General features: G+C 43.1%; 1 protein-coding gene across 1 annotated transcript in view; it reads right to left on the bottom strand.

Annotated features, from left to right (window-relative positions):
* The window catches only part of FGF2 (fibroblast growth factor 2), a 29,353-nt gene extending 14,013 nt beyond the window's left edge, over window positions 1–15,340 (bottom strand). Inside the window, exon 1 of the mRNA XM_049814804.1 lies at window positions 15,130–15,340. Within this exon, the coding sequence (XP_049670761.1) occupies window positions 15,130–15,310 (181 nt within the window). The 5' untranslated portion in view covers window positions 15,311–15,340. The remainder of the gene's footprint in view (window positions 1–15,129) is intronic.
* Window positions 15,341–26,246: the final 10,906 nt, after the last annotated feature.

Here is a 26,246-nt window from a genome sequence, read left to right as displayed (position 1 = left end):
GCCAGTGGAGAAAAGAATTTTATGGACAAGTAGCACAATGCAGACAGAAAAAGATGCTAGCAAATGTAGAGAAAACGGAAAATGTGTACATTTTCCAAAAGTTCTTTTATTGCCCTGAGTGCTAGAACTGAAAAATTACACGTACAATGAAAACTCTACAGTCTTTTTAGAGTTCTCGCAACCCAGCAAAGCTTTTTAATGGCCCAGACCAAATAATACTGCACTAACTTAAATGGTCCCAAATGGTTTCATTGCTCTGCATCATAAAGGGTTCGGCCAAAAATCTCCTTCAAAAATCAGTTTATTTAGAAGATCTTGGCAACATCTAGCAACTTAATGCTTTAGCAAAAGAGAGCTGCACATTTTGGAAGTTACTCAATGCTGGGCTTGTACTACCTTTCTAACACACTCCCAGTCGGACATTTGTTGTTGGCAGCCGCAGCGGAGCAGTGCCACCAGCCTCCTGCTGCCCAAGTCCTTTGCCTGGGGCAATCAGTGTGCGCGAAGCCACGTGCTGTTATTTTACTCATAGCAGCTGCGTTGGCTAAGATGTTCTGGGGCAGGAGTATGCCACAGTATCACTAAGGAAGAGGGAAAGCAAAGGTCATAGTGGGGAAAGAAAGGGACAGAAACGCGTTAGGAAAAAAGGAAAGACAAGAGACGTAAAGAGCAAGCACCAGTGAAGACAGGGCAGTATAAGTGTGCAGTACACGAGGGTACTGTACTGGAGCATGAGGCAAACTCCCACACCTTAAGTTGGTGGAATTTGAGATGCATTAGCCAAAGAGATTCATAAAATCCCAATTTTGCTACTCCTCCACAAGGAAATAAGAAATCTAATCACGACAGCAGTGAAACCCTAAAATAAAAACCAACCATGATCTCCTGGCTTTGGATACCTTTATTTCCCGTGTAGGTGTATGATTAAAGCCTAAGCTATACTTCCACTACAATCTACCTAGTAAAGATCCCTACGAACAGACTTCAGTGCGGCCTAAAACCACAAATACCTAGCCACGGTCTCAGACTCTCACACAGTTCAGGTCAGAAGGACCCTATCTAGTCCAGCCTCCTGCTCAAGGGTCTCCATCAGTTCACAGTGAAAAACCCTGTTGCCCCATTTTCACTACTGTCAAACGTACGCGCAAGCTAAATCAAAGCTCACAAGGGTTCACCAATATTTCCTGCAGTTACACCTCTTACCGTGCAAGGCACAACCACAGTGCCCCACACACACGTACACTTGCAGCGGCTGCTTTCATGCTCTGCTGAGTTTTCCCACCACACCAAAATGCTGCTCACAGGGCAGGACCACGCAAGCTGGATATCCACTTTCAGTACCTCCGCCCTTCCCTGCAGGACCCCAAATTGCCGCCCTGAATACCCCGAGGCAAGACGCCAGCATCATTACACCGCCTACATTACACCGCTCTTCACTGCTCTGCCTCTCTCACTTAAATAACCTTCTTAAGGCAGCAGGAAAGAGAAGCCCTTTTCATGACTGTAACATCACCGTCAACACCCTGCAAGAATGGGATGTGAAATGCATTTTACCAAGCGGACTCTGGGCCCAAAAACATTGATTAGCCAATGCTCCAAGAGATTGTTTTGGAGTTTGTGAACTTCTCAACAGTAAACACATACCTTACCCAGACACTGCAGCTAACAGAGCAGCTTATGGACCCTGGAAAGAGAGGAGGAATCTGATACTATTTCAACCCGTTTTCACTAACATACAGCTGCTTTATTTGAACTAAAAAAGTCATTAGCAAAACACCTCTCACTTGGTTTACAAGGAGGGAGAGTTTATGTACCCCCTGAAAAATCCCAGGCTGCACGTCTCTGGATCAATGACTAGCATTACTGCACTCTCTGCTGTGGAAAAGCTAAACCCCGGCCAAAGGCTCAGGGCCCACCTCCAACATATTTGCAGAGGCCCTGTAAGGAAAATCCTTCCATGAGGCCCCCGAATGACACTGTGGTGAAGCTATTGCGCCAGCTCCCCATCACTCGTCCTCCTGCACCTCTATGCCCACAGAAAAGAATAAAGTAGCAACTATTTTGCGGTCTCGCTGCTACAGAGGTGGACAACCTCTGGAGGGAGTAAGTATCAGAAATGCAAGGAAGTTAAAAAAAAATGGGGGAAATATAAGAATCAACAACACTTTACGAAGTGCAACACCCTACAACCAAATTCCCACTCCACATACTGTGTGGCTGAAGTTGGCTGAGTCCTTGCTTGGGGACAATATCTATTCCCAGTCAGGTGTGCAAGCAAGACACAAACAGAGTCCACACCTAACATAATAAACCCTCCCAAACCCAAGTGCTGGTTCATCAAAGGTACACATGCATCTACACACACACACACAGGAGATTAATACCCCCCTTTTGGCATTTCCAGAGCCAAACCTGCCCACTGGGACAGATCCAAACCCTGGCGCATGAGCTAGTAACTTATCTCTAAGAATTAGAAATATCTTTGGCTCACTCTTCCCCACGTCTAGTTTCTGACACTTTTTGATGTCTCTTTCTCAAAGACATACTATGGCATATTAATATCTTCCGCTAACTGATAAGCTTTGCATTGACATACGAGGCATCCCCAGTCTTGAGATTGCAAACATGAAAACAACTCTTTGCTCGCTTTCATACGCTTGTCGTAAAACAACTGTGCCATCACCAGAGTTGCTGAAGTACATGCTGCCTAAAACCTGGAACACATATGTGTGTGTGAGAAAGGAGAAACAGATATGAAAAACAGCAAGCGAACCTTAGCAGAAGAGGTGGTCTTTTAATAAACAAAAACCACAGAACAGCAACAAAAACAATCAAGCAAATGAAGTGTCGCACTGAGAAACAGTGAGTCACGCTCCCGCACAAAGGCACATTTCTTTGCTTTTGCATGACAACATTGTAAGTGTATCTTTTTCCTTTTTGCCAGCCAGAGGCATAAAACCGCTTGCAGACAGACCCAAGGTCTTTAAAATGTAAACATCTATAACAAAAATATACACTTCTGAAATATAAACACTTCCAAAAGTTCCGGTTACACTTAAGAGTAAATCCAAGGCTTTAAACAGGATAATAACTTGTGTCACTGTTTAAATGTCAATCCGCTAACCTAGTCTACCACATAACGTGGACTTTCACAGATTTTAAGAGTTTTAATCTTTTTAAGTAGTACAAATACTGAATACAATGAAAATTATTTCCCTATTCAGGTTCTCCATCTGTTCTCATTTATATCTTAACCTCAATTTCTACAAATATCCAACTCCACCTAACACATACCTATCACACTGGGAATCCTCCCCAGCAAACACTGATTACCAAATACACAGCATCCTCAAATGTTCCCTATACATTTCATATAAAGGACATTAAAGTCATCCCACAGAGGAACAATTTCAGAATAATGTGTCATACATAATTTCTGGCCACAGTCTGGTTTAGTGCTCCTTGCCTATGTGCCCGCGTGTAAAACACACACAGTTACATTTCTCCATTTCACATGGCTTGCATAAACTGGTTGATCGAACTTCATCAAGTCCTTTAAACGTTAAAAGCACTAGAGTTTCCGTATTCTGCTTACAAAACACAGCTTGGGTATTTGTGCTGCCGAGTAAAGTAAACAGCGATTGCTTGGCATTACGTAAGAATTTCAAATGCCAGAAACTGCAAGTACACCATTGTATAAAATTGTTCTAAATACCTAGCTGCCACACTGTTTGCAGTCTCGTCGTCATTGCAGATGAGCTGACTGCATCATTTAAAGTCAAGAGGGCAAAACCAGGCAGAAAAAAATTACTAACTTTACCAGAGGAGAACTTCATTCATTACTGAGTAGAGGTAACAAAGCCTAGTCTCCAAGTTACTGATACCTTTATCCCACATTATTGATTTAGAAAAATGTTTGAGGGTTTCCTTATCAAAACAATGAATGCATGTTCACACATTTTTTAGGACTTTTTCCAAAGGGCTTTTCTCAACAAGGGTAAGGTAATCCATCATGTTTCTTTCAACTGCTTTCGCTTCATTTGCTATTCACTGAAGTCAATCACAGAATAACCACTTTCACCTTTAGAACAAAGCTAGCACAACTGTTTAGCCAACATAATGATGTAACTGACTAATACCAGAAGATGCACAGAGAACTTGCACAATTTCTGCTCTTTATGTTTGCCATGCATTCACTAATCTCTTTTTAACTATGACCTGTTTTTGACTTGCAGCAAAATAAACATACATAAAAACAGGGATGACCTGAGAGAAGCCCAAAAACGTCACTTCAGAAGACCAAGAAGGTAAAATGTATCATTTTTAAAAGGTGTTTTTAGTGCTCCTTCTTCACATACAACTCTCACAACAACTATTCAGTAGTACATAGTATTTTAGGGCTGTAACTGATGTTGGAGCAGTAACAGATTTGATGAGATGAAAGGAAAAAGCTGCCAGAGCAGTGGTCAGAAATTGTCAACCCATAGGCTTAATAAGCCTTAGTGTCCCAGTTGGAAAGGAAAAGCTGAATTTTAGAAATGCCAAGAAGGATCAGCAAATCGGATTTCAGGAGAGTCTGAAGTACAGTGGTGAAAGAGGACCTGTGTCAGGCACCCAGGGTGCCAGGGAGATAGCATAGCAGACAGGAGTAGGAAGAAATAACAAGCTGATAAGGAGGAGTTCCTATGAATTAAGTTGCCCTTTAGATTTGATTGCTCTTAATCAGGCCAAAAGGTTACGAGATAGTGAGTGACTACACTGGTTTTCCATTTCCTCCATCTCCAATACCAATGAAACTGAATTAATCAGAGTCTTTAATAAATATTTTTGCAAAAAGTTAACAAAAAACCCAATCAAAATCCATACACATGCACATACAGTATTTCACTGGTGCCCGTCCACCTCACTTACTGCAAGGACAATGCAAATACAACATTAAGTCCAGAGACTTACTTCATCCTCCATCTAATTTTATCCCCTTCCATCAAGCTGTGTAACCACCCTATGCTGACATTTAAATAATGCATCCACAGGGGAACAGCACGAGCTGCGATGAAGGACAACAGCTGTCAATCACTGCTGACCCAGAATAGTAGTGAACCAGAGTCTTCACAAAAAGGCTTTAATTCGCCTTTGAATGCAGCCTCGCTCGAGTATAAATAGTTGTTCTTTGTACAAAACTAAATTCCCTAAAACAGAATAATGAAATGCACAATGCATTTTTAGACTTTTCTTCATACATTTGGGTAACACTCTTCACTTTTACAGAGCCCTGTGATCACTCTGAGGCAGCAGACCGTATACACCATGGGACACAGCCTGTACTGGGGAGCCAAGAACTTGGGTCAGCAGGACCACAGAGAGAGGGATATCAGGCTGTAGTCACTTCCTCAGCTTCCAGCTCTCCAAATAATAACCCACTGCTTATTCTGAATACCTTCAAACCATACTAAGAAGGGACATGAACGCTTTCCTGGCAACAAAAGAGAAACCTCAGAATCTGCAGCTTGGAAGAACCTACTTGGCTCTCTGCTGCTTCAGCCAGACCATTACTAGTACCAACTATGCTGGTTGAAATCTATTTGCTGATTTAAATCTCCATGCTGCTCCAGACTTCACTGCAAGAGCATGCTCCCAAAGTATGCCATGGCTACTAGCACCAGCAATTGTAATGTCTTGCCTTACATCACATCACATCAAATAAGCAGGCAAGCCAGACCTCTATTGTTCCTAACAGCGCTTTCTCCTAATATAGTATCACATAGACAATACTGATCCATGTTACTAGAGCTTAATCACTGAAATTCAGCCTCATTTTGAGACACCTTGCTCTACTCTTCAATAGCAAATAGTAACGCCTTACAATCACTGGTACTAGCTCAAGCACTGACAGTTAAACGCTCTGGAAGACCTTGCTTTTTGAAGCAGTAAAGCAAGCAGAAGGTTGGGACTGAATAAACTAGAACTGGTAACATGGGACACTTCTGTAGACCTCTTCAGCTTTGGGGAGTTCCTGCATTTCTAAGGACAAAAAGCATTGTACGTCTTTTTCATCAATTTTCCTGAATGAACTACATTACTGCCAGTGAAACATCCATAGTGACTCTGTAAACATCTGTAAAACCACAAAATGAATCCTTCATAACTACATATACAGAGGCATGGCCAGACATGTTTAGCTATTCATCCCAATTGCTCCATTACAGCTGGAGAAACCCAGTGAACTGAATCCATATACTATTTCCCAGAAACTGCTCATCCTAATAAATCTGTGCAGCAGGATACTGTTGGTGACTTCCAAACAGAGATGACAGCCTCTCCCCATACAGCCTCTATATGGCCCTCAATGGCTGCTTCTCCACACTAAAAAATGCTCTCATTTTTTTATCCACCTCCGTTGCCACAGGTACCAACAGGACCTAGCAGAGTACTGAACAAAGCTACTCTATAGGTGTGGTTCTCTACAGCCAGAAATCTCAGTCTCACTATTGGTCTTCGCAGGGTTGTGGGACTGCATTAACGCTCCTTGTAATAGGGTCCTAAAATCACTGTTCTAACCTGAAATGTACCATAGGCAACAACTGCATAGACTCTATCTGTTCATTGTCTTCAAGTCATTCACCAAGGAAGACACTGTATCTTGTCCTACATTCTAACAGACGAGAGGTTCAGGGCGTGGTACCACATGACAGGCAGTGACAACCAAATTGCTAGCTGCCACTAGAAAGGGGCAGTTCCTGTCCCTCCATCCCACACTCCCAGCTGCATACTCCTACCACCTCCCTTGCACCAGCTCTGGCACTTTTCTTGACATCCCCATGAGCTGCTTCAATGCATTAAACCCATCAGAAACTGACGCAGTGGAAGGGGGAGAGAGACAGCAAATGCTTTTCTGTCAATTCAGCAAACCAATCTGTCCCTTTGCTGAACTACATGCTAGGGGTGGTGCCAACTATAGCACAGCTGAGACTGGGGGAAAGAAGAGGAGAGACCATCCCTTTTAGCAGCAGAGACTTGTTAGATCAGCTGAAATGTCTGGCCAAAGGATCCCTTGGCCAGTCACCACTCACAGCGTAGCAGGTGATGTTAAAACACAACATTGGGAGTTGGAGGGGAAGGCAAAAAGGGGACACGTGGATAGAGATTAAACACTCGAGTATTTGTTCCCCCAGTACCCAGAAACACGAAGAAAAGATACAGTCTGCCAAAAAAAAAAAATGGTGCCAATTCTGAGGGGTGCTACAGGCATTTCCCCAGAAGAGGTGTACCAAGCGCAGATTAAGATGCTGCGATACCTATACACTTGAGTATGCTAAGGACATCCTTTATCAGCAAAAATAACCCCAGAGCTACACCGCCACAGAATGGCAACAGAACATCTAAAAAAGCACATCTGCAGGGTAAAGGTTTGCAGATGGACACCAGGCATTGTGGGCACCAGGTTGCATCAGCCTGAGAGTAGAAAGGCAAGAGCCAAGAAAGAGATTGCAAATATTTTCAAGCTGTATCACAGCTGACATCTCTCTTGCTTTTACAAAATACAACACCATACAGTATTTCATAGCCATGAGTACCATGATTTTGTGACTTGCACATTCCAACCGGAATCCTAATGACTGCTGTTTTATGAGATCTGCTAAAGTCTCGTCACAAGGTAAGAGGCAAGCTAACAAGCCCCAAAATACAAGAACATAATTTCACCCCATCACCACTGCAAATGGCTATAGTCTAGTTCCTACTTCACCCTTTCCTAGTACCCTTAATATCTTCCTCCTTTCAATCACTCAAGCATTGTGGTTTCAAGCTCTAAAAGTCAAATATGAGTGATAGGTTCAGACAGGAACACTCAACCAGAAGTGCACCATGACAGTTTGTGCAAGACAACCTCCACCCAACTTTATAGACATCATCTCATTTATATTCTGGGATGATCGTATCAGGCTCCAGTCAAAATCTGGCCCTACCCTGAACAAACAAAAAACTACATAAGATAATAATCCTGAAATGCCACCAGCACTCCAGAGTGCCACCCTTTAAATATTTTTATTGAGAAGTCAGGAGGCAGCAGAAGAGGCAGACAGCAACTCAAGTTTACCCATATATTGTCACAAAACACACTACTGAAAATGACAAATGATGAGAGAGTTGCTTTATTTTGAAATGCATGGTCTTAAACAGGTAATAATAAAAGTAAAGTCTATTATTCTCCATCAGAATTGAAATGCAATCTCATTACTGACTTTTAAACTTCAAAAGTCATGCTATAAACATTTCAAGTATCACTTGCTATAGATATTAAATTCACAGATTTCATGCAAGTGTGTACTTTTTTCAGTATCAGTAACTCCAGCATTCTGAAGATAACCTTTATTTCAAAACTGGATTGCATTAAGGTTATATAGTCCACTTTGTTTTTACTAGATAATTGCACTAAACACACTGCCACCGACAGTCAAAATGCTCCACTGTTTCTAGGATTATTAACCAGTTTAGTACAATCAATCACCTCTCAAGTATTTTGAAACAACAGATGGCCAGTGATCCCAGGGCAACACTCCCAAGCATGCTAAAAACCATAATAATCAAAATAGAAATTTCAGTTCTCTTTTGGTCACATCAGAATTTATGGATGGGTTCATGGACTTAGTTCAAACTGCTTGAACAAATGAAGAAATATCAGAAAAACATTTCTCTGGGGAATAAAAAGGAAGAAAAAGGTTAAAAAAAATTAAGCTTGGAGAAAAACTTTCAAAGAAACTCTTGTTAAATGTTTCACTTCAGTGTGCTAACAACTTGAAGCGTATAGAAACCATTGATAAATTAAACAGCAATTAAACAGAAGTCTGCCCAAAAAACTGCACTGGAACAGGTCCCTGTCTTCTAGAAAATATGACAGCTGTATGTATTCTATGGAAACTGACCACGAGAAGAGGGCATTTTTCTGGGATCTACCTTCAAGCATCTTCTGAACCCTGTGACTGTTAAGTCTACTGCTGAAACCAGTGCTATACTGTCTGTGCACTTGGCACTTCTCTTGCTTCCATTACAGAATACAGAATCGGAACCTGCTTTTGTTACAGAAGATGAATCTGAACAACTTCTAAAAATCTTCAGTAATATACACCGAACACATGAAAAAAAAAGGGCGAAAAACCCAAAGCCACTGGTTTTAACTAACTGCAATTTAGTCTCTTCATCTAGTATGTCAAAAGAAATCGTATCTTAAAAAAATATTACTAACATAGTTCACCTTCTGCAAAATGCTTTTAAATATATTTCCACCACACAACAAACTCTTTCTTAGAACCAGCTGCACAAATTTCAAGCATTTATTACCCGAATAAAAACCATCAGCAGCCACCTGATCTCCTTTTCTTGACGAGCAATTCAGGAATATGCAGCCCCATCTTATCAAGATGCCAAATGTCCCAGAGTCTTCATACTGACTTCACTAAATGTCATACACGCGTCGCTGCAGTTTTTACCAAAAGTTTTAATCCACCCACATAAGGGGGTCATAAAGACAGCTTTTGCAAGAATCTGCATTTATGCAGCTATCTCCATAATTTCACTGTATACTGTCAAACTACTATATGTCATCTGTATTTGTCTTATTCATTCAGCTATGGCTGTGCAACAGCTAAGCAGGAGTTGGACTATTTTTTTTTCTGTAAACAAGAATATGTAAGTACCTATAAGCGCTCCTGATTCCTAAAGCCTGTGAGAAGATTTAAGGGCTAAATCCTGCCCTCTAGTGTACCTGTGGATGGTGATGCCCTGAGAACCTTCCACACTCTTCCAACAGCCCTTTCCAAACCGGGCAGAAAACAGCTGGGAGAGACAGGACAGTTCACTGCCCACCAGAGACACCTCGTATTTGCCTTACTTCAGACTGTACCTGCTACTCGGTCACACACCTTTGGGGTGGGTGAGACTCACTGAAATCTGGTTAAGAGGATTAGCAGACACGATGACAGCAGAGACAGCTTCCTCCCCTGAACAGCACCATCCCACAGCATGCCCAGGCAACACAGATGGTCTGTCCCTCATTTCATTAATTTACCCTGCAGGACCATGCAGAAAACAGTATGACAGTATTTCTGTGACAAAAGAAGCGAAAGATGTAAAGGAAGCATATCCTCAACTTTATTGCACAGGGGCTCTCCGCTACCTCACTCCCTAAAACCAGCTATATCTAAAAGCCAGGAGGAATTTCTGTGTTGGCTATGTCGCAAAGCATTAGTACTTGGCAAACCAGTTAAGGTCTGTGCAATAGATCGAAAGTAATCCAAAAAGAGTCCGTTTACAGAAGGACTTGGATAGAACCAATATATTTGGACATTTAGGGCCAGGTTTTGCTTTTTTTAAAAAAACAAAAAAAAAAATAGAGTCAATCTCAACTAGTGCTAAGATTTGCAACAGTACACCCTGTCAACAGCTCTGGCCACATCTGTAGGACACCGAAATGGGGGACGAGATCTTGTGAGTCCCAGATAACTTACGCACCTATAAAAAAGTAAGCACCAGGTACTGAACCTTCATACTAAAACACTTGACATTTGCTCAAATTTTTCTTTCTGAGGATCACAGTTAGTTTTCTTCCATTTGCACAAACAGCAATCAGATTTCTATCTTCTTGATTAAGCTGGTATGCTCTAAAAGTCTCCATATACTCCAATACAGTCTTTTCAAAACATTTACAGCGTAACCATTTAAATGTTGTGTATGATACAAGTAAAAATCATAACACTACTTTCATAACTACTTATGAAAGGAACTTTCTTAAGAAGAAAATTTCATGGACCAGTATTACCATATTTTACATGTTCTTGAGATATCTGTGGAAGAGTAGCCAGCTACTGAGCAGGAAGAAGGTATTTCAGACATCTGCAGGGTTGATAAAAGCTCATGCTGCTGAATCCTTTCCGAGTGACATGCTGAAGCCTTGTCACCTCATTAGAGAGTGGACAAGAACGGCTCGGGATTCCTCGGACGCCTTGGTTTATGCTCACCGTGAAATAAAGCTGCTTGAGAAATTATGGAAATATATAAATGCCAACCATTCCTCAGTGAGGGAAACTGTGAAGGGAACCAGCTGTGCTGTTAGACTTTTTCTAAAATGTATGGATAAGAGTTCCCTTTCCATTCCCCTTGCTTTTCCCCTTCGCCAACACTGTAGCCTCTTTGAGGCAAACACCTCAGGAGAGTTTCTAAAAGCCTTTCCAAAAAGACTGCGTTCTTTGTACATTTTCCAGGGCATAAATCAAAAGTTGTTGATCAACAACAACAAAAAAAGATAGTCATGTTTTTTGTTTTGCTTTAAACAACAAAACTCTTAAGAAAGTGCCTTCTGTTTCTTGTTTGTCTGAAACATACCTCTTCAAGGGAAAAAAAACTCAACAGAAGTCCACAGGGTGTGTCCAAAGGAGCACTTCACTGAAGTCACCGTTCAACACACATCAGATGTGGCAATATTGACCACGTAAGACGTATTGTCCTGTTTTTTAGCTGCATGAATCATACGATTCCAATCCTCCAGAACACAGGACGTCAACTTCCATTCCCAATTTCACTAACAACACAATTATGAATAAACCAAGGTGAATGGGGTGAGTGTAAAACAGTCAAAACAATCAGTGCCATTACATAAACCAGCCCGTATACTTCGAACAAGCCATCCATTAGTACTAGAGGCAGAAGGAGGGGAGCAAAAAAGGGACATGGAACACGGAAATTTGTTTACAGTATTAGACTTTAGTCTGAAACATAAGGAGATAGTAATTTGCTTTCTAAAATAAGAACTTCCTTTAGAAGTAAAAATGAGGCTGTGTTAATCAAATGCTGTTTTGTACAATTAATGCACAAGAACAGCAGCTACCACAGGAATCTCTCCTAACTGCCCTTTAATTAGATTTCTAAACCAAATTCTCTGCAGCCATTATATTTCTTTTCTCGTAACCATCTTACAAAACCTTTTAGTAAGAAAAACACCATGAGTTATTTGAAGTGTATATTTTCTTTGTTTATTTCTTTTTTAAAGTCTTCTCACGTTCTCCAAGATTTATTGCCATCTGCCATGCCAACGCGACCTGCCAGGCATACCACAAGATTTCACAGGGACTTCCACAGAGCAGCATTCACCAGGTCAGAGTTCACCATCATGCAGATTCGTATCGAATGACGTATTCACAACAGAGATGCTAAGGATGTGAACCATGTAATGCCGTAGCAACATGCCTCGCTGACGCCTCAAGCACTGATGTTCTTCCAGGAAAAAAAAAAAAAGAAAGAAAGAAAGGAAAAAAACCACACCAAAAAAAAAAAAAAAAAAAAAAGCTGTCTGGTAATGAGAAAAGGAGACCGTGACAGCAGGGGACAAGGGAGCAGCTCGGGCACAGGGGCACTCCTGTGCCTAGGTGCACTTGTTGGAAGTGAATCCCACCAGCCCTCCAGCTGTATCATGCTTACAAACCTCTCTTTTTAAACAAACGGATTTTCTGCAGATGGCCAGAGAGTGCCAAGCTGATGGGTACCTGAGGAGCTCCCCAGCAGCTGACTTTCTGCAACAGAGGGCAGAGGCCACGCCAGTCATTTATGATTCAGGTTTTCCTTAACCTTTTGCCACCGCTCACTCAAGAGGAAAAAGGGTAGAAAAAAAGAGGGGGTGCAGGGAGACAAGTGCCAAAAGGAAAGGGGAAAGAATACTAGTCATCAGATAAGACTGAAGAGGCAGAGAAAAAAAAAGTACAGAGACAAAATGGAGAGCCAGAAAGAAAAGACAGCAAAAATAAAGCTATAGAGCAGAACAGAGAAACTTGAAAGGGAAAGAGTAAGGCAGTATAACCAACATCAGAAAGATTTTCAAATATAATTCACTACCAGGAAGGCAGCATAACAAGGCAGTTAAAAAATTTCTAGCATTGATAAAGCTTAAAAGGAAGAGAAAACATGTATTAGATGGACTCAAGAATATAAAACTAGTACTAGTTTTCCTGGCAGAAAAATTAAAAAAGGTGGGGGGCAGGGGAGATGATTATGGTGAAGCTCCGTGATGAAAAAGACGACAACAGTGAATACCACCACCACTCAGGGCAGCTTGGCCCAGCCAGGTGAGCACAGAACACACAACACTACTGGCATTTCTCACCACAAACAGCAGAGTACTGAACGAGACAAGAACCCAATAGCCGTGGCAACGTCTGGAGACCCAGCTTCAGCCTTGTACGTCCTCGACTCAACATCATCTCCCTTTGCAACAGGTTTCCAGCACATTCTCACAGCTACTTCTAGGGGTTGAGATGACATGTTTGACAAACTAACAAGACTTATATCCTGTAAGAATTCCCATGTTTCCCAAATACAAAAAGCTAAAGCAAACTGAACATATTACTGCATGCTTTCCAGCACAGACTTGATCCTGCGCAGTAACCAACTGGTATGTGTGAAAACTAACCCACCTACCTATATGGTAAGTTAACGCTTTGCTTTAGGCGTCAACATTTGAAAAGTCCACATGTAATTATTTACTGCATTGCATTGGCAATAAACTTATTTTGTTACTACTCGCACATCATCGACTACGCTTCCCTTTAAACCAGTATCTGAGAAAAAGAGAAATGCAAACGCGCAGGACCAAGTCTGAAAGCTTCCTAATGGCCTAATAAAGGATGCTAACTTTCCCAAAATATGCTGTTTCACATGTATCTTCAGCCCACGTCACGTACATTATTTCTACCAGAGTCACAAAACAGCCTCAAGACTGAAGCTCAACTTGGCAATACTGTTATTTGCAAAGTCTGTTACAGTATTTCTTCGGAACTGTTGGAAAAGCTTTTTTTTCTCTTCGTCCTCTGACTTCAGTCCCATCTGTGCATCTATCACTCAGAGCACAGGTGCAAAAAGCCAAAGAATCACAGTAAGACATTTCACCTGCTCTTTATGCCGAGCACCTGTAGGCAGGCTGCTGCTTGGTCAAGGTGCAGGCATTGCACAATAACAAGTTTTCTCAAGCCAGGAACTGAATTGAGACTATCTATCTGACAGACATCTATACAGCAACTGCTTGTGCCTGTTTTGAAGGAAATACCTCACGGGCACTTAAAAAACTTGCCGCTACATCCACAAAACTCCATACTGAATACTTCCAAAATATTCTGAGGTCTGCAAAAAGGCATTTTGTTCCTGGGACAAAGAACAGCCTGCATTTGTAACAGCAACCTGCCCCCACGCTCCATGTGAGACCGCCTGTTGGAGAGTGCGCACCTGGCGCTGCAGACAGCAAGAGGCGAGCTCGGGTCACGGACCCTCAGACCGCACTAACCACTCAACCCATGGGGCTGTGTTCCCAGCTCAGGAGCCTCTTCCTCCCTCAGAAGATCAGGTAGCAGGGGATAAACTGCTTCTGCTGGAATCCATAGGTTTTGTTTGACCTGTATTTTATCTGTCCTTGATTAAGTTTAAAACAAAAATAAATCACAACATGCAACATTTTAAGCCAAAAAGGTGTTTTGACAGTATTTTGTTATAAACACTGCTTCCTTGAACAGATTTACACCTCTGTTCCTGAGAGTACTTGTATGCTAAGAGTACTTCTATTCATGAGGACTTACCCGCTCCAGGGAGAAAAAACCACCTTCCTTCTACCTTCACGCAACCAACACATTTACCACTGCCCTGTCAAGCCATCAAGTGCCATTACAGCCATTTAAGAGCCACACAAACAAATTCAGACACCTTCAAGCACGTAAGCAAATCTTTGTGCGTTTGACAAGCTCTGGACCGCAGCAGGTTGAATAAGGAGATGCCAACAGGAGTCTGCACCAAGGCGGGCCAGCCCACCGTTGCCGATGTGGTGGTACCCAGCAGCGGGAAGGCCGGCGCGGTCTGGACCCACCAGCCGCGATACACACCTGTACGTGCAAATGAATAAACCCCACGTCCGTACATACCCACGTTTATTTACAGGCGCATGGATGCATATTTACGTGCTCTTTCTAAGCCAAGCTCGCTGCCGAGGCTTCAGCAGGGCGGGACGGCCGCCGAGGCGCCGGCCCCTCTCGGGAGCCCCGCTACCCGGGGCGGAGGGGCCGCCGGGCCCCGGCCCCGGCCCCGGCCCAGCGGGACACTCACTGTGAGGGTCGCTCTTCTCCCGGACGCCGTCCACCCTGCCGTCGGGGTTGATGCGCAGGAAGAAGCCACCGTTCTTGCAGTAGAGCCGCTTGGGGTCCTTGAAGTGCCCGGGGGGGAAGGCGCCGCTGCCCCCGTCGTCGGGCAGCGCCGGCAGCGTGGTGATGCTCCCCGCCGCCGCCATGCGCCGGGCCCCGGCGGCGCCCCGCCGCGCCGGGCCCCCGCCGCCCCCCGCCGCCAGCCCCGGGCGGCCTCGTCCCCTGCCGCGGCCGTCCAGCCTCGCCTCGCCGCCGCCCGCCCCAAGCCCTTGCCCGGCCGGCCCCGCTGCCCGGCGCGGCCGACGGTCCGGTCCGGTCCCGTCCGGTCCGGTCCTGTCCCGTCCCGTCCGCGGGAGCTGCGCAACGGCGTTGCCGGCCGGCGGGAGGAGGAGGGCGGGCAGGGAGAGCCCAGCACGCCGGGGACAGGCTCCCCGGCGGCACGGGGCTGCCCCCGCCGCCCCGCCCCCGACCGCCCCCGCTCCGCGCCGGGGGCCGCTCCCAGCCGCCGGGGGAGGCGGGCGCGGAGCGGCGCTTGCTTCCGAGGGGCAGAGCGGGGCCGGCTGGCCCTGGGGACGGCACGGCGAGTCCCGACCCGAGGCCGGGCTGGGCCGGGAGCGGGGCGGGGGAATCCCCGCCCGAATCGCGGGGCTTCGTTCCGTGAGAGCAAGGCCCTGCCGCGATGCGCATCGGCTCCCGCCGCCGGCTGGTCCGGCAGCGCTGGAAAGGGGGTGCAGCAAACTTGCCAGACTCGAGGTCGGACATCTTCTCCTCGGGCTTTAGGGATAAAATAACTAGAGAGTTATTTTTCAACCAGAAGTTACAGAGCCTCTGTATCCTATTAAATTGTTTAAGTCGCAGCACAATGAAACGTGTTGACCTGTTAAAATCCACGTGGCAACTGTTTCGCTTCTGTGCATTTACCAGAGAGAAACCAGTTCTGGTCCCATTTCAACTGCAGCGAACTGATCAACTGGTATCTACAGAAGGCAACACGTGAAAATTCTGGCACTGGCCTTCTAACAACGCTACTAGTGTTTCTGAAACACGTTCATGGTTTATAAAGGGTTATCGACCCATCAAATACATTTTGTGCTTGAGGCTGACAACGAAACAGGATGAAGGGGTTTGTTTCCAAATCCATGCTTTGTGCCCCAAATCTCCTCTCTAGCAGCAGGCGTTCATGCCTGTTGTACCTTGGGAAGCGCTCTGACTTCAAAGGCAGCACAAGCAGCCCTGGATGATCCCAACAGGACAGCTAACACTCATCTTTTCATTTCACAGTACCAACATACAGCAACCCGCAGAAGGAAATAAACGCCAAAGACATACACAATTTGCAATATTCTTTTTGCGAGCACATACATAAAGGAATTCTGTTGCCAGCCAACTTCCCTTCCCAACTCTGACCCCTCACAAGCCATAAATTGTAAATATTTACCAGAATCGGTGACACTTCCTCCCACCTCCTCAGTCCAGAGACTTAATCATGATGAATGGAGCAGGCAGGGCAGGCGCAGGTTCACCCCCGTGTCAGCAAGCCACCCCTTCGCAGCACCGCAGGCGCAGCCAAGCGTCACGCACTTGCTGTCATTCTCCACACATGGGGATTTCAGCCCCGTCGCTCATGAGCATCCCCCCACGCATTACATTCTCCTGCTTCTTGCCACCCGTCCACGTATGACACTTTCTGCTATTTCTCCTGGAAATCCCACTGTTCCCGCTGTACCTGAGAGTTTTTGGACAGTCACAGCCAACAGCAAAGACCCTCCTCATTTCCTCTTGCTCTTCGTCTGCAACCGAAGCTGCGTTCAGGACATTTTGCATTCTTGCACTGTAGAGTCTGCCAAAGTCCTTGCCTCTTTCTTGGAAGGAAGATGAAGATAGATTCAGGTAGATGAAGAGAAGGGGTGAAAACATAATTCTTAAACCTGTAAGAAGTTTTGGGGTTTTTTAAACCAAAATCCACCCCAAAACCCAAAAAACTTTTCTAAAGACTAAACATCCACAGTTTCACCCAACCATTTCTGTAACTGTCTTCCCCTGCACACACACAACAGGCCGTTCACAGCTCTCACATATCAAACCCTGAGCGTTGCCCTGGGAAATCACACTTCAGCATCTCACAGGTCAGCATTCCATCTTCTGGGAAGAGGGACACGGACACACGGCAGGGCAGGAGCAAGCCCGTGCACCCTGGGAGCACACCGCACAAACACAGCCTTGGCTGGCTAGAAGCGCTGCCACCAAGCTGCCTGCAGCTTAAACACCAGGTTTCACAGGACAGGAACCCTGGTATTTCTGAGAGTCTTCTGAGCTCTGGCCCCCATGATGGGGCCCAACCCAGTGGTGGCAGGGTGGGTAAGGTAATCAGCTCAAATTCCTTATCAAATGATCCTTTTAAAAACTCGTGCAGCTGCAAGTAAAATTATGGGGCTTGAGAGCTCTTTAGAAGCTTGTCATTGGGGCTTGTATCTGTGGGGCCTAGAAGAGACAACAAAGCTAAAATGAACAGTCATACTCCCTAAGCTATTGCACTTACCTCAAGATCTGCCAATTTTCTTGATTTTTTTTTTTATATATATTTTCCTTTCTCTTCTTCAAATGGAAAACATAGCAGTTCTATTTTCTCCATTCTACTTTCTTCTGCACTCCAACCTCTTAATGTGGTCATTAATATTCCTCGTAACATTGACTATAGCAATTTTGGCAGTAGCATTTTCCTTTCTTGTGGCCTCAACCCCGCTACCCCTACTGCCACCCTTCCTCAACTTAGATCTTGTGCACAATTACAGCCATACAGCTATTTCCCCTCCACCCAAACCATTAATTATCCCTGCTTCCAACCCCCTTCATAAGCCATCTCTTGGCCTGTGTAAAACATACTCCACGTTAAAATGCCTTCAACCCTACCTTCCTTCTACTTCAAATATAAATCTTAGAGACATATTCTCTAACCTGTTCCATTTATTTAAATTACCTACATTTTTGTGTTTGTCTTGCATTGTTTTGTAACCAGCTAGATTTTCTAATAGAATCATAGAATATCTCAAGTTGGAAGGGACCCATAAGGATCATTGAGTCCGACTCCCTGCTCCTCGCAGGAATAGCATACCTCTTAAAGAGGAAAACCTGGTTTATCCAGTGCTGCTCTCATATTTAGGGGTCATACTGAACACAAGGCACTTCACAAACAAGACAGACACCCCATTCCGACAGTAGGTAACTGTGGACCATCTCTATGTCCAAACATCGCTTTTATTCAATATATACTGCTTAAATTTCTAGAGACCCTTATTAGCATCATACTCAGAACATCTGGGGGAAAAAAAAAGAAAGGAAAAAACCCACCAAAACACACAACCAAACCTAAATTATATTGTTAGCCTGGTTACTGAAAAACCTTGAAAAATGCAAGAGTAATTTTTGAGGTATTTTAAATTAGGAGTAACAAACTCTATCAGCTCCATCAGTTTTTCATTTTTAATTCAAAGTGCAAGAATTCAGCCTACAACTTTCCCAGACTTTCCAGAAGTTACTACTACAAATCCTGCCATAGAACAACCCCCAAAAATTTCAATCACCTTTCATGGAAGCTGCTTTTAGAGGGGTTACAGTCATATGCCCCTGACAGTTTGCTAGGACTACATCTCTACAGTGTGTTTGGTCACACAGGTATCATAAAGATGGTGTTCGAAAAGCATGCTAAATTAATCTGCAGAAGACCTGATTTACTATAAAATTAAAACAAACCAAAAAAAGCCATCACTTTTGAAAAGCTATTAAAACTACAGGAAAGCAAAGACACACAGGACACCTCAGCTCATCCATCTTCCCACCACTAAGACATATCAGCAGATGGTCTGTATCACTACAGCAGCAGGAAATGCTTCCAACTATTTTAAATGTAACCTGGCCTCCAGTCCATCACAGGACTTCTTGATTTTCTGGGTTTCTTGGCTTCCCAATCCCCCTCTTTGGTGCATGTCCAAGTAACAATTAGCCAAAAAGAGATGGATAAGCTCTGCCTCTTTTGAAGTTTTCTCTGTGTTGTCTAGCACTCAGCTAGCAGTGGAAAAAACATCCCTCTCACTTCACCAGCACGTATCGATGATGAATGCCTCCCACCAGATTCTCAGACATTCAATTGTCAAAGGCAATGTCCTCCGCAGAGTCCAAGACTTGTGGCCAAATCCTCTGTTAAGTGTCTTTGACTTCAGCGTTACGCTAGCAACACAGTCTGCCCCTCGGTTTACAGGAGTGCAGGAGCTGCCAGACAGCTGGTGACACGCCACCGGGGAGAGCCAAGTCTCGGTTGGAGCAGGGAATAGCCTCCGTGTCAGCTGGCTTCACGCAGTGCCTCAGTTAGGGTAAGCCTCATGCTCTCCAAATCATCAATATAGGTCAATGTTATACCACACACCCTGTCCTGAATCTTAAGAATGCAGTGATAAGAAACCTTATATACAGCCAAGACTTAGATAGACTTCTCTTGACAGCAGGTTACTGTTCTTCTAATTCAGCCTGACTTGGTTAACCCTTAGCATTAAGGCAGGCTGCTTCTTCCTCCAAATAACACTGCAGGAAGAGGGGCTTGCAAAGCAAGAGGAAGGCAATTTGTCGTTCTAGTGTTTTGTGAAGAACAGAGTTGTACTAGAATCTGAAAGGGGAAAGAGCATTCTCTCTCTCTCTTTCTTCTAACTTTCTAGATGTTACAATTCTCTGCTCCAGATGTCTCCCCCAGCTTAGAAAAAAAACCCCAAACAAACACAAAATAGGCATTATGTAGGTGGCCCTTGGATAAATCCACCTCAGTGCTCCCTCCAAGTGGAAGATAACCTTAATGTGAGAGAGCAGCTTTTGTGCAGGCAGTCCAGGCAGACATCTGGATAGATGAAATATAGTAAGTGTCTTAATCTTCTAGTGAATTATTTATGTTTGAGATAACACACTTCTGGGGAAAAATTACTGCTTAACTTTAAATATATGTATATATGTCTTTCCTTCAAAGTCTGAGCATGAGTTTAAGAATTCAGTAGCAATTTATTCCCCAGAATTCTTAGTTCTTTCACCATCAATAGCTGATATTTATATTCTGGGTCAATATTCATATGCTCACTCAGGAGCTTAAATGCATGCTTCAGCTGCTTTGTATGATGGAAGCATACAGCCACAAATCTGTCTATAACAGACTGAATTTTTCTTCTAAATATTAGTTACTATAGAAAGCAGTCTCATTTTTTGCTCACTTACATTTGTAAGTGCAGCTTATGAGAAAAAGTTTCTGTATTTCAAGTATATATATGCATATTATTAAGAGCCTGTGAAAGTCTTCTTGCACGGCCACTTTTTAAAAAAAATCTGTAACAGAAGTTCAGCTTTTCATTTACCTTTCTGATGACTTTATAACACTTCGACAATTTTTATTTTTTTTAAACAAAAGCTTACTTCCTCCCTCTTCATCTTTTTTTTTTCTGGTACAAATAGTAGAAAGAAATCACATCAACAATAGAAAAAAATCTCCTCCCTATTATAAACCTCTCAGAGTCTCCATTCCAGTTCAGAAGAGTATTTTATTCCTGCAAAGCACCAGTAGACACTTGTTTATGTCTTTCTAAAGTAAAATTTTCTGAATATATGCTTAATCCGAATATGATCACAGATGGCCAAAACTTTGTTATGGGTTGTCTTTACAAATGGTTGATGTTGGAAACAACAGCCCAGGATGGCTGAAGATAAGAAAACTAGCAATCCAGTGAGACTTAAATTGGAAGTAAAACAAATTTGTTATGGTCCAAAATGATTGCACTTGGAAAAAGAACTGAACTGTCTAGAAGCAGTGACAGCTGTTGCAGATATAAGAGATATAGTAGTGACCTCAACTCATGAGAAAGAAAAAACAGTGTTCTAAGTACAAATATTTATGGAGGTTAGAGTTCAGAATTAGCAAAATCACCACTCTCCCTCTCTCTAATATACATACAAACACATATACGCACTCTCTCTCTGTATCCACATTCTATAGAGTAATACATATAAATTAGCAAAATTACTCCAGGCTAAGAAAATAAACAATGTCAATATAAAGATTGATAATATTAATGAAAAAAAGACAATTTAAAAAAAAATACTCTGAAATCAAACATCATGACCTCAAAGAATTTAAGTTAATATTGGATTTCAGAGAAATCCAAATTTATTAAGGTAAGAGATTCCTTAGTGGGAACAATCATAAAACCACATCTCTTTCTTGCAGCATTGTATTATAACCATAAGATCATGATTTAGGTATTTATCTCTCCTGATCTCATGCCACTGGAAGGGTAGTGGCTGAAAAGGTCAGTGGTCCAGCTGTCCTTCCTGTCTCCAGGACAGCGGTGGCTGACCTGCCCCAGCATGGGCTCTGAGTCAAGGCAGGTTATGTTATGACGTGTTATGTTATAAGTCAGTAGTCCTGTCAGTTGTCCCAGAGTAACTTATCCCCTGCTTAGGGCTCAAGACACCTTTCACTACAGGGTAAAGTAGTTGCTCTTGCACTGGAAATGCTTGGACACATGTTAAGAGATTACCGTGACATCTTTTTCCCTGTAGTGGGGAAGAAAATCAGTGCTTGTGAGGCAGATACAAAAATGCAGCTACTGTGTGTTTGTCTTGTTGTTGTCATTTAAGAAACCCATTAAGCCATTTGAACAGAGCATATACAAACATTTAAGAAGTGGATCTTTGCATAAACACAGAATAGTTGAGGTTGCAAGGCACCTCTGGAGATCATCTGGTGTCCCCCCTGCTGAAGCAGGGCCACCTAGAACAGGTTGCAACAAGTCTACTTGCAACAACTACAACAATTTTAAACATTTCCACATCGACTACAAACCATTCTGGGTCAAAATTGTCTCTCTCACTGTGTTACACTGCCTAGCAAGTGATCAGGAAATAGTGGAAGATCTGTTGCAGATTCTTCTTTATCCTCTTTTAAATTAGGTTCTTGTCTTATAAGGGTCATAAGATTCATAACTTCCATATGGGCTAATTCTGGCAAATGCTAATTTATTGACAGGACTGCAGTTGGAAACTAAAATATAGGTGGAGGTGAGGAAAATACTCTTTTGGTTCACTGGTATGTTACAGTACAAGGCCAAACTAACTTCATGAAGTAATATAGCAAAGAGAGACTATTCCCAAGGAACAGGAGTTACCACATCATGCAGCTTTCATCATTTCACATTTAAGGGCAAGGAGAGATGAGATCAGTGAGACGTTACAAAGAAGGAAAAAACATTATTTTACTAGATCATTAATATAGTTTCTACTGGTTGCTCAATTGAAATCTTGCTCTGCATTATTTCTGTAGAATATATTAGCTGGTAGGTGCAAAATAGCAAGAATAAAAAAACAAAACCAAAACCCTCTCTCTTGGTAACAATCTGTACTGATAGTATTCCAGAAGGAATGTCACAACAACTCTCCCGTTTGTTTTCTCTTTGTTTCAGGATGGTTTCCATGGATCCCCAAACTTAGGCCCCACTGAAGGGTTCCCCAGCGCATAACGCCATGTAGCAGCAGGTCACAGACCAAGCATCACATGCAGAATACAAACAGAATTCCAGTAGCACAGTCAACACATTAAACCTCTTGCAAATACAGTTTACTGTTCAGGGTATTGGCACACCAGTATTTGAGAAAGGAGAGACAGGCCCTGGAGCACTATTAGAAGTGCAAATAAATTATGCAGTCCCTTGTGCTGTATTAGGTTTTAGCTCGAGGGAGGGAGAACTATCCCAAATGAGTTTGAGGCAGCATTTAGTGCTGGGGTGGATATAGTTATTATTGCTCCACCACACCCCAATGCATCCATCCATGTAACGACTAGCTTAGGTGAAATGCTTTCTACGATTCTGCCCTTTCTCAGCTATGAAATCATTCCTATATGTCTTTAAGTTTACCATTACTGCACACAAACCTACACCTCCTACATCTGAAGTTACAAGTACTGTAAGTGCAACTTAAGCCAACTGGCTCTTGTGAAATCTTGTTTGTTTCTTGGAGAGACACTTAGGGCATTTCTTTGTTGTAGTTTAAAAAACTGTAATCTGCTGTCTGCAAGCCAAAATAGAATTTGTTATCTGCCAAAAAAATTACTTTGCCAACACTGTCCAGGGTATTATCTCAAACCTGACCTGCAATAATTAACTTCCAAGCATCTGGGAGGTGAAATTGCTCAGTGATCTGTCTTTTTCTATGCAAAAGCAATACTCATTACATGACAATCACTGTTTAGCTTAAATTCATTTTTCCCCCCAGGAAAAATTAGAGAATGAATGCCTGCATAAACCACTTTGTTAAACCGTTATTAATTTTATCAAGTGCAGTCTTCCATCAAGCAAGCACTTGGTAGAAATTTTATGAGAATATGCCGATCTTTGAAAGCAACCTGAAGAGGGAAAAGGTTTTGTATGTTGCTATATAGTCCTTATCCCAGTGATAGTAAATTGATGTGAAAACATATTTTGCTTTTTCACCACCAATCAAATATATGTGTAAAGATATCACTGCTTACAGACATGAAAGCAGACGATCTGGAAAGTGGTTGGAGAAGGACCTGCTCCTACTTGACTGGTTGCATGTTAATTTTCTCTGTAGAAGCTGTATTACCTGGTCAAAGAACCACCAGTGAATGCTAGAGGATGTTTGCTCTGACATTGATGCAGCCAGCTACTGACCTCTGCCTTGCTCAATAGCAAGCATGAATTCAGCCATTTCATACTTCAGATGGCGTTTGGGAAAACTTCTCTACAGACCCCTGTAACATTACAACGACATACAAGAAAAGCTAGCTGTACCTTAAAGAGAATGCTAAAGGTGCAAACTCCAAACAACAGAGACTTAAGGGTGAAAAGCAGGAGTTCTAGGTGCCATTATCAGTCTGAATGTTTGCTCTGAAGCCTTAGTGGTCTGTTAATGTTGTTCATCTGCCCTAATCTAAAACTCACAAATTCTCTACTGATACCCTAAGGGGGTTATCAGCTGATAACGGAGATGAAGCTGGACCCACTATCTTTGCCACAGGCCACAGTTACTCTGTGACATTAACAGTAAAAGGCTGTCCCCCACAACACTGAGCAGCAGTAGTAGGGGTCAATGTATGCCGATTATCAGTGGGCTTCACAGTCTTCTGACAGCAGACGAAGGGAAAGGCTGTGTAATCCTCCCCAGACTCAGGAATGAAAACCAGGACGACACTGAAATAGGCACAGACTCAGCTTCCTTTCTCTTCTCTGCCCCACCCTCCACCCCCAGCCTGTCTCGTCTTCTCATCCTTTGTCCCCACCCTGTTCCTTTCCCTTCCCTTGCTGTCAGGCGCAGGTTTCTAAATCTTTCCTCAGCTCCTCAAGCCAAGCTCTGTCCTCTGGACTACTTGTCCTTTGTATCTCACTATGGCTCTAAGCCATGTGCTCCATAGCTGGTTTTCCTTTCCCGCTTCTTAATCCATGCCTCCTTTCTTGAAGTTCAAAGCCCATGTTCTCATTCCCCAGCCAATCCTCATAACCTTGTAGCTTAGTTTTTCAATAGGCTTTTTCATTTTTCTTTCCCCAACCACTTTCCCTCCTCACAGTAGTTCCCAACTCCCCATTTCACTCTCCTTGCAGGGCGGGTAGCCTCCAGTTCCATCAGATTGCCCATCACCATCATGCTGGGATGCCTGCCTATGTACAACAGGTAATTCTGGACAACCTCCAGCCAGTTCTGCTGGGAGCCCTGCTCCTCAGGCCATCCCTCGGCCCTTGCTTCCCGCACAAACTGGCCCAGGAGACCCAACACAGCCCCACACTGTCACAGCACTTTGGCCCCACGGTCCCCAGAATGTGAAGGAGGGGGCAGAGGAAGAGGGAGGCTGTTTCGCCCTGCTTGGTACCTCCCTTTCAACTATTCTCCAGCCCTTGGTTATAGAAGTTCTAACTGAGGCTATTCTGAAGCATCTGGACAAGTTTAATGGTTATAACACAATCAGTCACAAGGCTTCCTCTAAAATTTTGTGGAACTAGATGAAATTTTAACTGATCAGTTTCAAGTGCGCACGAATTCCTTTCTGACAAAAAGGTTGAAAAGCTGAAACAATTTTTAACTCCTACAACTCTTACCACAAAACTCTTCATTCTTCTTTAAAGACGATAATATTACATAGATTACCTCAGCAACTGCAACCAATCACAAACTTGTACATCATCTAGGAGTGCTTCACTGCGGGGAAAAATAACAAAAATATGTGCGGCTAACTTTATTGCCATGAATATTAAGGGCTTTCATTCTGACTAATTGCATGCCTTGAGTAATTTCACTGAAGTCAACAAGTAACTTGTAAAAACAACAAAAAACTCAGTAAGCAAATAATGATAAAATCCTTTCCCTCAAAGACCATAAAGTCAAATTAATTGCAATTAATGATTTTAATGAATTAAATGAAATCAAGGTGGCCAGCTAGCATTTTTAGTGCATATGTTTGCGTGCATATATTATACATGCAAGGATGCATATAACTGAGTGCTCAGAAGTCTATTTTGTAAAATTCACTGGGCATCCTGGCCAAGATGAATGCTGGATTTTAGCTATTATTTCCACTCATAATTGAATTGCAATTTTTCAGAATAATATCAGAGTTTTCATATTAAAGTGACAGCAGTTTATGAATCAATTTATGGGCTTTGTCATCTAATGATTCATTTATTGTAAAAAGACCAAATTAATATCGATGATTCCTTTCAGTGGGTTACACATCACATTTTATGTCAGTTCCTCCCAATATGAAGTTGGGCTTTTCTTTTATTAATTTCTTCCCCATTGTTGCACTTCCCACTGTTGTTCTTGGAATACAAACAAATAAGGAGACTCACCTCAGAGATATTAGCCTTTTCTTATGACATCAGTGTGTAGGCTGTGCAAAATCAAGGCATCAGTTAGTCACTCGCACCATCTGTGTGGGCCCGGAGAAAGCAAGATGTAATCTGTCATATGGTGAGCTTTGTACAAAACAGCAACAATCCGTATTCAGCTGCGCAGATGAAATGGATCCCTCGAGGAGCTTCAGTC

The sequence above is a fragment of the Accipiter gentilis genome, chromosome 12 (genome assembly GCF_929443795.1).
Source record: "Accipiter gentilis chromosome 12, bAccGen1.1, whole genome shotgun sequence".
NCBI lineage: Eukaryota > Metazoa > Chordata > Aves > Accipitriformes > Accipitridae > Astur > Astur gentilis.
This window is presented reverse-complemented; position numbering and strand designations above follow the sequence as displayed.